This window comes from Pristiophorus japonicus, chromosome 9 (genome assembly GCF_044704955.1).
Source record: "Pristiophorus japonicus isolate sPriJap1 chromosome 9, sPriJap1.hap1, whole genome shotgun sequence".
NCBI classification, from domain to species: domain Eukaryota; kingdom Metazoa; phylum Chordata; class Chondrichthyes; family Pristiophoridae; genus Pristiophorus; species Pristiophorus japonicus.
In genome coordinates, this window is record NC_091985.1 from 38639086 (window position 1) to 38656161 (window position 17076).

The window sequence follows — 17076 nt, forward strand, 5'->3', positions numbered from 1 at the left end:
AGTATTTTACCTCGGATTTTTGTAGCTTTTTTCAAAGACAGAAACTTCCAAAGTCTCTCTGTCGGCTGGCTGAATCCTTTACCAACAAAAACTAAGCTTTAAATAATCCGAAAAATCCCATCTTCCGTCGCCAATTGTGATATATTCACAGAGCACAACACACACAGCTTCCTAACATGGCAGGCAGCTCTCTCGGAAGTCTCCAGAAATCTGCCTTGTTCTGTTTATTATTAACCCTGCACTTGTAGCATACAATACGTCCACATCCACAGTGTGGAGCTACAAACATTACAAGCTTACAGACATTACAGAGCCTGTTCGGCTTGTGTGTCTACTGTTTTCAATAAGAAATATATTCTGGATAAGTTACAAAAATCTTGCATCTTGACAGATATTGTGGGCTTTAGTACAAGTAATTATTTCTACACAAATCTGTATGCTACTGATTCTCAGAAGTCTTTTATATTTGAGCTAATGATGAATGACATGAAAGCAAATAGTACTTCAGCTCCATTTATCCATCATTGAACCACATCCCTTGCTACCCCTCAGCTAACAGAAATATGCCGATCCATCAGTCTTGAAAATTTCAATTGACCCAGCATCCACAGCCTTTTGGGGAAGCGAGTTCCAGATTTCCACTATCATTTCTGTGAAAAATTGCTTTTTGATTTCACTCTTCAATGGCCTAGTTCTAATTTTAAGATTATAACCGCTTGTTCATTATTCCCCACCAGAGGAAATAGTTTCTCTGTATCTACCCTGCGTAGAATCATAGAAAATTTACGACACAGAAGGAGGCCTTTTGGCTCATCATGTCCATGCCTATCGAAAAAGAGCTACCCAGCCTAATCCCACCTTCCAGCACTAAGTCCGTAGCCCTGTAGGTTATGGCTCTTTAAGTGCACATCCAAGTACTTTTTAGATGCAATGAGGATTTCTGCAACTACCACCCTTTCAGCCAGTGAGCTCCAGACCCCCACCACCCTATGGGTGACAAAATGTTTCCTCATCTCCCCTCTAATCCTTCTACCAACTACTTTAAATCTTTGCCCCCTGGTTATTGACCTCTCTGCTAAGGGAAATAGGTCCTTCTTATGCACTCGAGGCCCTCCATAATTTTATACACCTCAATAAGGTCTCTCCTCAGCCTCCTCTGTTCCAAGGAAAACAACCCCAGCCTATCCAATCTTTGCTCATAGCTAAAATTCTCCAGTCCAGGCATCCTCGTACATCTCCGCTGTACCCTCTCTAGTGCAATCACATCCTTCCTGTAATGTGGTGACCAGAACGGCACGCAGTACTCAAGCTGTGGCCTAACTAGTACAGGCTCCGGGAAATGCACCTGCATGTCGCCGAGGAGCGGTTACATAATGAGTCTTTGCTTCTCTAGCAAGGCTGTCACAGAGTTGTGTCATCTCCCGCAGCAAGACTCAGAACCAATTGCCACAGCTGGCACAGCATCACATGTAGTCATCAAGGTCATGTCAGCCGCAAAATTGTTTGCCTCCAGATCCTTCTAGTCTGCCAGTAATATCAGTCAGTCTGAAGTACATGCTCACAATAAGCAGGTGAGTAATGCCATCTTTGTTAAAGAAAAATCTTTCATTATGTTGCCCATGGACAGTTGGAAGCAGCAGAATGGTCTCTAGGGTTTGCACAGATTGCAGGCTTCCCCCATGTGCAGGGCTTCATTGACTGACTGCACCCACATCAGCCTCCAGGCTTCTTCAGACCATCTAACCGCCGTCATAAATCGTGAGGGCTTCCATTCCATGAATGTGCAACTGGTGTGTGGTTACCAGCAGCACCTCATGCAGGATTGTGCCCACTTCCCTGGCAGCTGCCATGACACATTCATATTGCGCCAATCCTCCATCCACCAGCTCTTTGCCCCCGTACAGCAGGTGTCCAGCTCACTGCTCGGAGATAAAAGCTACCTCCTGCACACATGGTTCATGATATGTTGTAGGGACCCCATGCAGGAACTGTGCCACAACCAGAACCATGGCTCAACTAGAAACCTCACTGAGTAGACTTGAGGAGCCCTCAATGAGTGACAGGTCTGGTGCAATACATCCCGCAAAGAGTGTCCTGTAAGATAGTGGTTTGCTGCATGTGGCATAGCTTTTGCTCCGCAACGGGACAACACATGGAGTCACGCATTCTTGAAAGTGAAATAATGTTCGGTTTGAATACAACTGATGTCATGTACTTGCTAATAAATGAAAAGGTTTGCCAACCCTTTTTCATCAAACTGATGTCCCAGTAAGAAGCTTAACATTACTCAATTCGAAGCTGGTTGCACCATCTCTTCTGCAACTATTCCAGAGTTTGTTGGATATTTCAATCAAACCAAATAGTTCTTTCAGCTAACATCGGAAATGCTGTATGAAGATACTTGCTGATTTTGGATAATGTTCTGTGCTCTATAGGTTGTTCAGTATTTGGCTGGATGTGGCCTGCAAAGCTGTGCCATGCTGGTTGCCAAGGGCTACCCAGATATTGGGTGGAATCCTGTGGAAGGGGAGCGATATTTGGATTTTCTCCGTTTTGCTGTATTTTGCAATGGTAAGGCACTATCTAAAAGCATGACCTTTAAAAGTAAAGACTGTATAAGCAGTGCAGTATAATAGGTTACAATCACGCTGTGAAGAAGGAGGACTAATGTGTTGGAGTAGCAGTAGTGATACAATACACTAAAAGTATATTTATTCCTTGGATACTAAAAGAGTGATGCAAACAGAAGTAACACAGCCTAACAGAGTAGTGATCTGATTCACACTAGTTGGAGATTCATGTGTTTAATGGAAACCAGCCACATACAGGGATATAGACAGGAAGCTCATTCTGTGGGATTTTCCTGGCTGATTGTACATGAGCTTGGAAACTCTTGGTGGCCATTTTGTTGTAGTTTCCATTCCCTTTCCAGATATGTTGCTCTGCCACAGGTACTTGGCCAAATATATATAGTCCTTGATAACTGTTTGCCTATTGGTGGACTTTATTTTCAAATCCCTCCATGTCCTCGCCCCTCCTTATCTCTGTAATCTCTTCCAACCCCACAACCCCCCGAGATATCTGCGCTCCTCTAATTCTGCCCTCCTGAACATCCCTGATTATAATTGTTATGTATGTAAACTTTACTAGTGTGCAAGAGTTGCCATCAGGGGGCGCACCTGTGGGAGACCCAAGGGTCACCTGCACACCCTGGGCAAACAGATATAAAAGGCAGTCCACCATGCTGCTTCCTCACTCTGGAGTTACATTAAAGAGACCAAGGTCACAACAGTTTGAGCTTACAGTACACAGTCTTGTGGAGCTATTCTGAACATAGCAATAATCGCTCAACCATTGGTGGCCATGCCTTCTGTTGCCTAGGCCCCAAGCTCTGGAACTCCCTGCCTAAACCTCTCCACTTCTCTATCTCTCTTTCCTCCTTCAAGATGCTCCTTAAACCTACCTCTTTCACCTGCGCTAATTTCTCATACTGTGGCTTGGTGTCAAATTTTTATCGCATAATATTCCAGTGAAGTGCCGTGGGACGTTTCACTGCGTTAAAGATGCTATATAAATACAAGTTGTTGTTGCTACCAAATTTTCTTTTGTCATTATGCTAAAAAAGGATAGGAAAAGTATAGGGGAACAAAACAGAGAGAAAATTAGAGTAAAAGCTCCTGGCATAGATCAACAGAGAAAATGAAGACAAGGTAAAGCCTTGAATTTGCCCATACTTCTGTATTTTGTTGATCTATATACATATAGATTAAAATATTGTACTTGATCACTGGAATTTAAAAATCTCAAAGGGTATCTCCCAGCATGGACTCGTGTGTGCATGGTGGGAGTGCTTATCAGCACTTTGGGCACGGAGGTTGTGGGACCCAAAACCTTTTCATCCATTAAAATACTTTTCTTGGTCTATTTTCAATCAGGGGCATGTACAGTAAAACTGGTCAAAAACATATGGGCGGAGGGCAATCAGTTACTCATGATGTGGCAATACTGATGCAAAACTGGTGAGGGTACAGACTGTCTCAAAAATAAATATAAATCACATGATCACATCACTGGAACAGATCGCTGACTGTTTTCAATTTCCTGGCTAAGTTCGTTTGTCTCCCTGAAGTTGTATTAGCTACACATATAGAAGCGAATACATCTGTTAATAGGATAAATGGGCAACGTGATCAAAATCTCCACTGAAAGGCGACAGTATAGAGACTTTACTAAGCTATTTTTTATACTGCTTCTTTCCATGCCAGTCTAATAGTGATTAGAATCCAATATGGGTGACAGCGTAGAATGTAAATAAAGATATTTCATACTAGTTGTTATTGTTGAGGTGTTGTAGAGAATAGGGTTAAGCAACTGAAGGATTGTCAGGCTGATTAATGGTCTGACAGGACACAATATGAACGCTCCTTCCATGGCCATTACCATCTTCATACCAGCCAATAGGATGGTTAGTCTTTTATGGCAGAAGGGTTTTAAAGGCTCCTACAACCTATACCAAGAGGCAGAGGTCACCAACCCCCCCCCACCACCAGATACAAGTCCTCACTGGATGCCAACACAGAATTCAGAGCTGAAACTCTGGTCCCTACTAGCCAAGACTATCTGCAATGAGGTTTGAGCTCTACACCTTCTGACTCAGAGGCAGGAATGTTACCACTAAACCAAAGGCTCGCTCCAATTCAATACTAGTTTCGGGCCAACATTGCAGGGTAGATTTTACAAATTTGCTCTTCCTGTGCAGAGCCTAGCCCATGGAAAACATGTATCTGGAGTTTGAGCAGGGAGGTCAGCCCATGGTTACCTGTATCTGGAGTTTGAGCAGGGAGGTCAGCCCATGGTAACCTGTATCTGGAGTTTGAGCAGGGAGGTCAGCCCGTGGTTACCCGTATCTGCCGTTTGAGCAGGGAGGTCAGCGCACTCCACAGTATCTTGCATTCATTAATTTCTCTTGAAGGTACTGACTTGTGCCGGGAGGTGGTCCTGCAGGTACCAATCACCCAAGTGGTCATTCTTTCATACTTGAGCTAACTTATCAGGCTATTCAGCAATCAAGGGCATCGCAGTTGAGCCAAATCCCCTTCTTGATGAGATCAATGGATACGCACCTTCCAGCAGGGTTCACTGGTTAACAGTCAGGAGTGGTCACACTAGCTGATTCTTTCTCTGCTTTCGTCCAATGTACTGAAAACAATTATAGTCCCAGTCCAGCTGAACTCAGCAATTCAACAAAGACTGCAAATTCAATCTTAAACCTTCCAATACTACACTCATTCTGTACGTTTACCAACCAAGCCTTTGGAGGAGCTTAAATCACAAATGTGAATAACATTTCACAATAAATCTTTGAAATACTAAAATGTGAAGTGAAGGTGTGATTTACAGGTTTTTTGTGCTAGTTATTTTTTCTCTGTTAGTATAAAAGAGAAATAGCACCGCAGACAGTATTTATTTCTGGGTTTATTAATAAAATAACGCTTTATTAATTTGCCCTATGTAAAAGGCTGTGTAAAATGCAGAATTATTTAATAGCGATTTTATGGTAATACCTGTAGTGTATATCTGCAGTGTTTTTAGTGGACTAGTCACCATACCACAGTTGTAATTTTATGAACCAGTAAATTGGACATGAGAATAAATGGGCTCCAACGTGTGATTTATCTCCAGTACACACCAGGCAGATGGTGACATTTCAATCATATCATGCACTGAGTAATATCTATATGTCTTTGTACCAACTGCTGTGATTGAATACAGTAATCTCGCAAACAGAGAACTGATATTAAGTGGCAGAGCAAGCTGCAATGGCGATAGAGAAACATGTCTTTCATTTAATTTTGCATCTCAAATGGTCACAGCACCTGTTTAAATGTTGCAACTATACCATTCGAACAGTGTAGTTCTCCTGTATTGATTGCATAGCATCATCATCATAGGCAGTCCCTCGAAGCGAGGATGACTTGCTTCCACGCCAAAAAGGGATGAGTTCACAGGTGTTTCAATGTTCCAGATCCCGAACTAATATTCCAGATCCAGAGCTACATCTTGGAGCTGCCTGTGCGTGGATTTTTTTAATGTGTGGCTGTTGCACACCAGCCACCACACGGGCTTGACAGAGCTAGGTCTTGGTCCAGTGGCAAGGATTACCCAAGATGACTGGAGACCAGCTAGCGAGCACACATATCGCAGTGTGGGCAGGCCCGTGCTGCCCCTGGGCCCTCGCCTCTTTTGAGCCCCAAACTCATGCCTCTCCTGGGCCCTGATCACTTCCATCCACAAACTCTTGCCGCTCCTTCATCCCTGCTTCTGTGCCTGCCTGCACTGCAATCAGCGACCTGCTGATGATTTTGCAGGCCGGGACCGCCCCGATTTCATGATTGACTCTCACTTATTGCATAACGACACCAGTGTCATCATCATCATGGGCAGTTCCTCAAAATCAAGGAGGACTTGCTTCCACTCTAAAAGTGAGTTCTCAGGTCCAATATAGTCCAATACAGGAATTACAGTCTCTGTCACAGGTGGGACAGACAGTCGTTGGAGGAAAGGGTGGGTGGGGAGTCTGGTTTGCAGCACGCTCCTTCCACTGTCTGCGCTTAGTTTCTGCATGCTCTCGGCGATGTGATTCGAGGTGCTCAACGCCCTCCCGGATGCTGTTCCTCCACTTAGAGTGGTCTTGGGCCAGGGATTCCCAGGTACCAGTGGGGATGTTGCACTTTATCAAGGAGGCTTTGAGGGTGTCCTTGAAACGTTTCCTCTGCCCAGCTAGGGCTCGCTTGCCGTGTAGGAGTTCCAAGTAGAGCGCTTGCTTTGGGAGTACCGTGTCGGGCATGCGGATGATATGGCCCGCCCAACAGAGCCGGTCGAGTGTGGTCAGTGCTTCGATACTGGGGATGTTGGCCTGAGCGAGAACTCTCCTGTACTGATTGCATAATGATACCAGTGTACCCATGTTAGCTTTCACATAACATGCACCATAGCTTTTAAACATTAAAACTATAGACAATATTCAACGCGCTACTGTTACATTTAATACTGCCACAAAAAGTTACTGCTGCATACAAACATCGTCTGATAAATTGATTTTTAAAAATCCCATAGGTTTTAATTATTTCAGGATTTATTTTGTTCATGCACATTAATTTTGCAATTTGAATATGTTTAGTGTTAACCTGTTTAACAACAAACTCAGTTTATGCATATATCTTGCAGGAAGAAAGCATTGTGTCAAAGCTTTCTAAATCCTTGCTTAATGTTGGTCTTCACATGATTTAAGGGTAATTTTATTTTGTGTGTGTGCAGTGCTCGCATCCCAAATTCAATTTGTTCCTTCAATTTGTAGGTGAGAGTGTGGAAGAGAATGCCAATGAGGTTGTAAGGTTGCTGATTCGTCGCCCCGAGTGCTTCGGCCCAGCCCTGCGAGGAGAGGGAGGGGACGGGCTCCTGTCTGCTATGGAGGAAGCTATAAAGATCTCTGAAGACCCAGCGAGAGATGGCCTCTCACCAACTGATGAATCTATTAGAAGTCTGTGAGTCTGACTTGTGCCCTAACTGTCAATACCCAGATTTTGCTGGTCATGGATGATGTGGTCGGGTCACTCTCTGAAATATTTTCATTATAGGTAGCTAAGAGAAAACATAAGTATCACAGCTTCCAGTCTAACGTTCATGTATTTTCTTCTGCTCAACATCAAATACCATTGCAGTCTATTCATAGGTTTATCTAGAATTAAACCTAGGAGTAGGTCATTCCGTCCCTCGAGCCTGTTCCGCTATTCAATTAGATCATGGCTGATATGCATCTTAACTCCCTCGACCCACCTTGGCTCTGTAACCCTTAATACCACTGCCTAACAAAAATGTATCAATCTCATATTTTCAATTGACCCCCAGCCTCGACAGCTTTTTGGAGGAGAGAGATCCAGATTTTCACTACCCTTTGTGTGAAGAAGTGCTTTCTAACATCACTCCTGAATGGTCTAGCTCTAATTTTAAGGTTATAAATTAAGTTTTAGAAAAAGTCAGTCAGTTACCTATCTTTCTATCAAATATTTTTTGAATGGGGAGAGTTGACCTACCCAGGTGAACAGTGTGAGAGAGCTGAATTAACGGCAGTAGACACAGTCATCTGTTTAAACAATCATGCTGTCTCAACTGTATCTGTTAATTAAGCTCAGATGAACTTGGGAAACCGAGCCAGGTTTCCCAATATTGTCATCTGTACTTGCAGTTTACAGAAAAATATTCTCAAAATCAGCAAAAGATAATGGGAATATATTCTTTGCAACTGATTTTATTTAAATAGTTAATAACAATGGGCTAGAATTTCCTAACAACCTGCCAGTGCTCGAATGCCACCCAAAAAACTGCTAAGATTCCCAAGATTATCGCTGGTGAAAACTTCCCCCCAAAAAAGAAAAAAATCTGCCCAGTGAAAAAAATGGGCGTTGCACCCCAATTCTCAGCGAAAAAGTGGAATTTAGGGTCGATTGGGCAGTCTTAAAGAAAATGGGCGGTAATTTAAAAGTTGACTAAAAATTTACCCTGAGGCTGCAGGTTGGGCCTAGGAGGAGAAAAACACTCAAAATATTTTTTCAAAAAACAGAACATAAAAAAAATCATAAAAACATTCTCAGGGGCCTTTTAACTTAAATCACCACAACAAAATTTTAAAATAATGAATAAATAACGAATTACTTACCTTTTTCTTGCAGAGCTATTCATTTACTACCCAGTTCCGCTGATTCTTGTGGGCATTTTTTTTATACTTACCTACGGGTCACCGCTGAGCCAAATATCACGCCATGGCGATCTGTGGACGGTGGACACCAGCGGTCCGCTCCCCAGCGGTACCTCGAAACCGCCGCGTAACTCAGCTGGGCAAATTCTCGTTGACCCGCTTAGCGCCCAAAACAGCCAATACCGCAAAAAAACTGGGTAGTGAGTCACTGCACATTCTAGCCCAATGAACCTTGCAGTTTAAAATCTTGTGTTGCCGCAAGTGCTACATTTACTAATTAAAAACTCTGGGGCTCCTTCTTGAATAAAAAATCTGGAAAAGCCCTGCTTTTCTTTGTAATTAACAACCTGCTAATAAAATTGGATTCACAGAATTGGCACGTTTTAAAGCGGTGCACACCTGTCATTTTATTACGAGGACATTGGGCCTGGAAATTGCGATCTTGATGACAGTGAACTGGCAGCATTCGCTGTCATTTCGCCTTTGAAACTGACTGTAACTTCAGGATTTAGTACATGCACAGCCTAATGCAGAAATCCTGAAGTTGCGGTCTGTCATTCACTGTTCCTCCATAGGCTGTGCTGTGCCACCGCTCCTCTCCCGCCGCCACCCAACCCCACAGAACTAGCAATCTCTCAATTCATGGAAACTGACAACTTTTGGGGGGGAAATTCCGCTGTGCCCCATTTGGGGGTGATAACATCTGGGAGGCAAAACATTTTGTGCCAAGCGTGGAAGTCCCGCCCTGCCCACGTAATTTTGGGTTACCGCCCCCCAATGGGGGGGACGTGGAGAGGAGAGCACGTACCTCCCTGAAGTTCAATGGTGTGTCACAGAGACAACCAGAAAGATGTGAAGGAAACATTTAAACAGAGTTGTATAAAATGTCTCTGTGTAACTCAAATCATTTCGGACTTTGTAAACTGTTAATATTTTATAATTTGTACTTGTGTTTTTACATGGGTGTGTATCGAAGTTTGTGATTAGTAGGAAAAGTTTGTATTACTTTGTCCTGTTAAAAACTTCACAAACCTCTGTTAGTACACACTAAATTGTGCAAAATGCTGAAACATTGTTTAATACATTTGGTTAACAGGGATAGTGAAGAAGAGGAAGATGACACCATTCATATGGGGAATGCTATTATGACCTTCTACTCTGCTTTAATTGATTTATTGGGCCGTTGTGCACCAGAAATCCATGTAAGTAGCAAATCAATTCGAAAAAGAATTCCATTGATGGTCTGAAACATCAATACTGTTGAGGGGGATGACTCATCAGAGGAGGGCAGCAGCAGCCAAGTTCATGGCATCGTGACTGGCTCTGCTGCACAGGAGGGCAGGAAAAAGAGTGGGAGAGCAATAGTGATAGGGGATTCAATTGTAAGGGGAATAGATAGGCATTTCTGCGACCACAACCGAGACTCCAGGTTGGTATGTTGCCTCCCTGGTGCAAGGGTCAAGGATGTCTCGGAGCGGGTACAGGACATTCTGAAAAGGGAGGGTGAACAGCCAGTTGTCGTGGTGCACATTGGTACCAACGATATAGGTAAAAAAAGGGATGAGGTCCTACGAGACTAATTTAAGGAGCTAGGAGCTAAATTAAAACATAGGACCTCAAAAGTAGTAATCCCGGGATTGCTACCAGTGCCACGGGCTAGTCAGAGTAGAAATCGCAGGATAGCTCAGATGAATACGTGGCTTGAGCAGTGGTGCAGCAGGGAGGGATTCAAATTCCTGGGGCATTGGAACCGGTTCTGGGGGAGGTGGGACCAGTATAAACCAGACGGTCTGCACCTGGGCAGGACCGGAACCAATGTCCTAGGGGGAACGTTTGCTAGTGCTGTTGGGGGGGAGTTAAACTAATATGGCAGAGGGATGTGAACCAATGCAGGGAGACAGAGGGAAACAAAATGGAGACAAAAGGAAAAGACAGAAAGGAGATGAGTAAAAATGGAGGGCAGAGAAACCCAAGGCAAAAAACAAAAAGGGCCACTGTACAGCAAAATTCTAAAGGGTCAAAGTGTAATAAAAAGGCAAGCATGAAAGCTCGGTGCCTCAATGCAAGGAGTATTCGGAACCCAGAAGAAGGCTCTGAGCTAGTTAGAGTGGGTGAGAGCTCAGATGAACAGGACCCCAAGAAAGAATGCAAAAGGCAGGAGGCAACAGAGTAGAGTAGCACTGGGGTAAGTGTAAACCACAAGGTGATAGGAAGGGACAATATGTATGAATATAAAGGGGCTGCAGGAGGGGTCAAAGCTAAAAATCATGGTTTAAAAACTAGTATTAAAACACTCTACCTAAATGCACGCAGCATTCGAAATAAAGTAAATGAGTTGACGGCACAAATCATTACAAATGGGTATGATTTGGTGGCCATTACAGAAACTTGGTTGCAGGGGGGACAAGACTGGGAATTAAACATACAGGGGTATCTGACAATTCGGAAAGATAGACGAGAAGGGAAAGGAGATGGGGTAGCTCTGTTAATAAAGGATGATATCAGGGCAGTTGTGAGAGATGATATTGGCTCTCATGAACAAAATGTTGAATCATTGTGGGTGGAGATTAGAGATAGTAAGGGGAAAAAGTCACTGGTGGGCGTAGTTTATAGGCCCCCAAATAATAACTTCACAGTGGGGCGGGCAATAATCAAGGGAATAATGGAGGCATGTGAAAAAGGAATGGCAGTAATCATGGGGGATTTTAACCTACATATCGATTGGTCAAATCACATCGCACGGGGTAACCTTGAGGAGGAATTCATAGAATGCATACGGGATTGTTTCTTAGAACAGTATGCTACAGAACCTACAAGGGAGCAAGCTATCTTGGATCTGGTCCTGTGTAATGAGACAGGAATAATAAACGATGTCCTCGGAAAAGATCCTCTTGGAATGAGTGATCACAGTATGGTTGAATTTGTAATACAGATTGAGGGTGAGGAAGTAGTGTCTCAAACAAGTGTACTATGCTTAAACAAAGGGGACTACAGTGGGATGAGGGCAGAGTTGGCTTAAGTAGACTGGGAACACAGACTAAACGGTGGCACAATTGAGGAACAGTGGAGGACCTTTAAGGAGCTCTTTCATAGTGCTCAACAAAAATATATTCCAGTGAAAAAGAAGGGCAGTAAGAGAAGGGATAACCAGCCGTGGATAACCAAGGAAATAAGGGAGAGTATCAAATTAAAAACCAATGCGTATAAGGTGGCCAAGGTTAGTGGGAAACTAGAAGATTGGGAAAATTTTAAACGACAGTGAAGAATGACTAAGAAAGCAATAAAGAAAGGAAAGATAGATTACGAAAGTAAACTTGCACAAAATATAAAAACAGATAGTAAAAGCTTTTACAGATATATAAAACGGAAAAGAGTGACTAAAGTAAATGTTGGTCCCTTAGAAGATGAGAAGGGGGATTTAATAATGGGAAATGTGGAAATGGCTGAGACCTTAAACAATTATTTTGCTTCGGTCTTCACAGTGGAAGACACAAAAACCATGCCAAAAATTGCTGGTCACGGGAATGTGGGAAGGGAGGACCTTGAGATAAACACTATCACTAGGGGGGTAGTGCTGGACAGGCTAATGGGACTCAAGGTAGACAAGTCCCCTGGTCCTGATGAAATGCATCCCAGGGTATTAAAAGAGATGGCGGAAGTTATAGCAGATGCATTCGTTATAATCTACCAAAATTCTCTGGACTCTGGGGAGGTACCAGCGGATTGGAAAGCAGCTAATGTAATGCCTCTGTTTAAAAAAGGGGGCAGACAAAAGGCAGGTAACTATAGGCCGGTTAGTTTAACATCTGTAGTGGGGAAAATGCTTGAAGCTATCATTAAGGAAGAAATAGCGGGACATCTAGATAGGAATAGTGCAATCAAGCAGACGCAACATGGATTCATGAAGGGGAAATCATGTTTAACTAATTTACTGGAATTCTTTGAAGATATAACGAGCATTGTGGATAGAGGTGTACGGATGGATGTGGTATATTTAGATTTCCAAAAGGCATTCGATAAGGTGCCACACAAAAGGTTACTGCAGAAGATAAAGGTTCGCGGTGTCAGAGGAAATGTGTTAGCATGGATAGAGAATTGGCTGGCTAACAGAAAGCAGAGAGTCGGGATAAATGGGTCCTTTTCGGGTTGGAAATCGGTGGTTAGTGGTATGCCACAGGGATCGGTGCTGGGACCACAACTGTTTACAATATACATAGATGACCTGAAAGAGGGGACAGAGTGTCGTGTAACAAAATTTGCAGATGACACAAAGATTAGTGGGAAAGCGGGTTGTGTAGAGGACACAGAGATGCTGCAAAGAGATTTAGATAGGTTAAGCGAATGGGCTAAGGTTTGGCAGATGGAATACAATGTCGGAAAATGTGAGGTCATCCACCTTGGAAAAAAAGCAGTAAAAGGGAATATTATTTGAATGGGGAGAAATTGCAACATGCTGCGGTGCAGAGGGACCTGGGGGTCCTTGTGCATGAATCCCAAAAAGTTAGTTTGCAGGTGCAGCAGGTAATCAGGAAGGCGAATGGAATGTTGGCCTTCATTGCGAGAGGGATGGAGTACAAAAGCAGGGAGGTCCTGCTACAATTGTATAGGGTATTGGTGAGGCCGCACCTGGAGTACTGCGTACAGTTTTAGTCACCTTACTTAAGGAAGGATATGCTAGCTTTGGAAGGGGTGCAGAGACGATTCACTAGGCTGATTCCGGAGATGAGGGGGTTACCTTTTGATGATAGATTGATTAGACTGGGTCTTTACTCGTTGGAGTTCAGAAGGATAAGGGGTGATCTTATAGAAACATTTAAAATAATGAAAGGGATAGACTAGATAGAGGCAGAGAGGTTGTTTCCACTGGTCGGGGAGACCAGAACTAGGAGGCACAGCCTCAAAATACGGGGGAGCCAATTTAAAACCGAGTTGAGAAGTAATTTCTTCTCTCAGAGGGTTGTGAATCTGTGGAATTCTCTGCCCAAGGAAGCAGCTGAGGCTAGCTCATTGAATGTATTCAAATCACAGATCGATAGATTTTTAACCAATAAGGGAATTAAGGGTTACGGGGAGCGGCCATGATCTTGTTGAATGGCGGAGCAGGCTTGAGGGGCTAGATGGCCTACTCCTGTTCCTAATTCTTATGTTCTTATGTTCTTATATCGTAAAGCTACTCAGCCCAACAGTATTAATTTTATTGATTGTTCTTCACAAACGAAGTTACTTTGTGGGAAATTCCATACAGTTGTTTTTCTTTTCAATGAAAATTAATACTTCTCATTTCTGATGCTCATATTTAGGCCCAAATAAAAATGTTATCAGTCTTCCCAAACTCGAGAATGTAACATAGATAAATATAAGATTGCACATTGCTTTCATTTAGAAAAACATTAACAATCTTCATGATGTGGTCAGTAAAGCAAATGAGATTGTCATCTTTGGGAATTCTTGACCACGTTGTTCAAAGAGGTATTCCTGAATCAATAGAAATGCAGACCACGATGAGAGAGAGTGCCAGCCCCAACGTTTACTTTCTATCCAATTTATTCACCACACTTCAAGGTTTGTGTACTGCTCTCTTGCTTGATCTGTCTTTCCTCCATTGCTCGAAGTCAAGACCCAATGAAGACTGGAGATCCACGATTTTATAATTAAAAGAGAGATTATCCAGATCCATACATTTAGTTGCAACAACATTTCATGAGTCCCACAAGGTAGGGTAGGCGATGCGATCCCGAGGGGCCTCCTCGGGGACGGGCAGTCACGAAAATTAAATAATACAAACATTCTGCCATTTTTGGAGCAGCATGTTTCATATTAGCTTCGGCAAAAGCCTGGGATCTGATTGCCTTTCTGTTCTGTTAGGTAGAGAGGATAGACCTAAGCAATGGGAAGAGCAAGAAATACCATAGAAAGAGGGAATGTCAGCATCAACAAAGTGCATTGGTAATCTTGTCACTAATGAGTAGTTTTCCTGTTTTAAATATTTTAACTTGCATTTGTTTTTTCCAAATTACAATAGCTCATTAACGCTGGTAAAGGAGAGGCAATCCGAATTAAATCCATTCTCCGGTCTTTGATTCCGCTGGAAGACCTGGAAGGAGTTGTCAGCATTCCCTTCCAGATGCCAACAGTTGCTAAGGGTGAGTTTGCCACACTGTAAAGAGGGCTTTGGAGACTGTATATGAATTTTATCTGTAGATTACATGAAAAATGTGACTTTGTCGTCATATCAATAGCAGATTACTGTCCATAAAATGAAAGAAGCAACCCTAAACTCAAGGGCCGGGATTTCGCCAACAGAGGCTCAATGTGGGCGGCACTGGTGCAGCGTGGGAAACCCGCTCCGAAGTGCAGTCCACCCTCTCGCTTCAATCTTCTGTGGCTGGGGCTTGTTAAGCCTGCCCTGCGGGTTTCTCGACCAATTAACTGGAAGCCGGTCTGATGACGTCATCTGATGACATATCATCAGCCGGTTTCCTTAAAGGGACCATTCCCAACTTTTTTATTGACAGTTCTTCTGTCAGTCTTTTGCAGCATTGAGCTACTGCAAACACGGATGAAGGCTGCAGCCAGGCTCTTCCATGGCTCCCTCCAGATGCTAATGGAGGGGGTCAAAGCATGCAGGGAGGTTCTCTTCCATTCCAATGGATGGAAGAGACCTCCACAGGACATTAATCTTTGCACATGAGGGCACAAGTAGGGATATCATCTGAGGAGCTGGCTGTAGTGGAGCAAACCTTTCAATGATCACAGTAGATCATGAAACGTTACTGCAAAGCCACACTCAACCTCATCCTGCTGTGCCACCCATCACATCCCCATCATTCTGCTTTCCCCACTCTACCCCTGCACATCCTTACTCACACCAACTTATTTTGCACTTCCGCTCATCCCTCTCTCTATCTACATTACCAGTTCCCCATTTCACTAGCCATCCCTCACACTCACTCTCATCTTTGTACAATCATACCAACTAATAACACACAAGGGTAGGCACTTGGGTCCTTTAGCCTATGATCATGTATCGTTAATGTTGATGTGTTGTCAAACATTGACATTTTTATTTTCAGGACTTTGCTTTCTCAGATAGATTTGTGGGCACCTTTGGGAAGTGGCTCAGTGAGTTTTAGTGAATGGTGAGACATAAGGGTACCCCCGCAATGGTGATGAGTGTGAAAGCAATGGGTTGGACATTACAGGGATGCTTTATGGAGCTGGTGTGGGGTGGTGCCAACCTGGCACATCATGTGGTAGTCAGGGTGTACAGCGTCAAGTGAAGTAAATGTGGCCATGGTGAGGCCATTCCTGGCCTCCCGTGCAGCAGTGGGGTCGGGTGCTGATGTCCTTAGTGCTGTGTAGCATCAGGTGATTGCAGAGAAGGTTGGTGGTGATGCTGGTGTTGGGGCTGATCAAGGTGAGATTCTAAGGACCAAGATGAGAAGGGCACCGATGCTGCTAGAATAGATGGCAGGTGAGTTTGAGATGACAGAAGTGCCCTGTCAATGGTGAGAGAGGTTGCTCCAAGGAGATGACAGTGAATAGAGAGTTCACTGCAAACACTTCTAAAGTGCATACTGCTCAAATACTCTTCTAAAACCTGAAGGCTTCAGCATCTAAGAACATAAAAAAATAGGAACAGGAGTAGGCTATTTGGCCCCTCGATCCTGCTCCACCATTCAATAAGATCATGGCTGAGCTGATCTTGACCTCAACTCTACTTTCCTGCCCACTCCCTATAAACCTTGACTCCCTTATTGTTCAAAAATCTGCCTATCTCCACCTTAAATATATTCAATGACCCAGCCTCCACAGCTTTTTGGGGTAGAGAATTCCACAGATTCACGACCCTGTGAGAGAAATTCCTCCTCATCTGTTTTAAATGGGCGGCCCCTTATTCTTAAACTATATCCCCTACTTCTAGATTCCCCCACAAGGGGAAACATCTTCTCTGCATCTATCCTGTCGAGCCTCCTCAGAATCTTATACTTTTTAATAAAATCACCTCTCATTCTTCTAAACTCCGATGAGTATAGGCCCAACCTGCTCAACCTTTCTTCATACAACAACCCCTTCATAGAAACATAGAAAATAGGTGCAGGATTAGGCCATTCGGCTCTACGAGCCTGAACCACCATTCAATTAAGATCATGACTGATCATTCACTTCAGTACCCCTTTCCTGTTTTCTCTCCATACCCCTTGATCCCTTTCGCCATAAGGGCCATATCTAACTCAGTCTTGAATATATGCAACGAACTGGCATCAACAACTCTCTGCGGTAGAGAATTCCACAGGTTAACAACTCTCTGAGTGAAGAAG

The 17076-nt window shown here is 43.5% G+C and overlaps 1 protein-coding gene across 1 annotated transcript in view; it reads left to right on the forward strand.

Moving 5' to 3' along the window:
* Window positions 1-17076, forward strand: part of ryr2a (ryanodine receptor 2a (cardiac)) — a 924147-nt gene that overhangs the window by 564236 nt on the left and 342835 nt on the right. The window contains exons 45-48 of the mRNA XM_070890953.1: window positions 2436-2571; window positions 7358-7544; window positions 9852-9957; window positions 14778-14898. Of these exons, the coding sequence (XP_070747054.1) occupies window positions 2436-2571; window positions 7358-7544; window positions 9852-9957; window positions 14778-14898 (550 nt within the window). The remainder of the gene's footprint in view (window positions 1-2435; window positions 2572-7357; window positions 7545-9851; window positions 9958-14777; window positions 14899-17076) is intronic.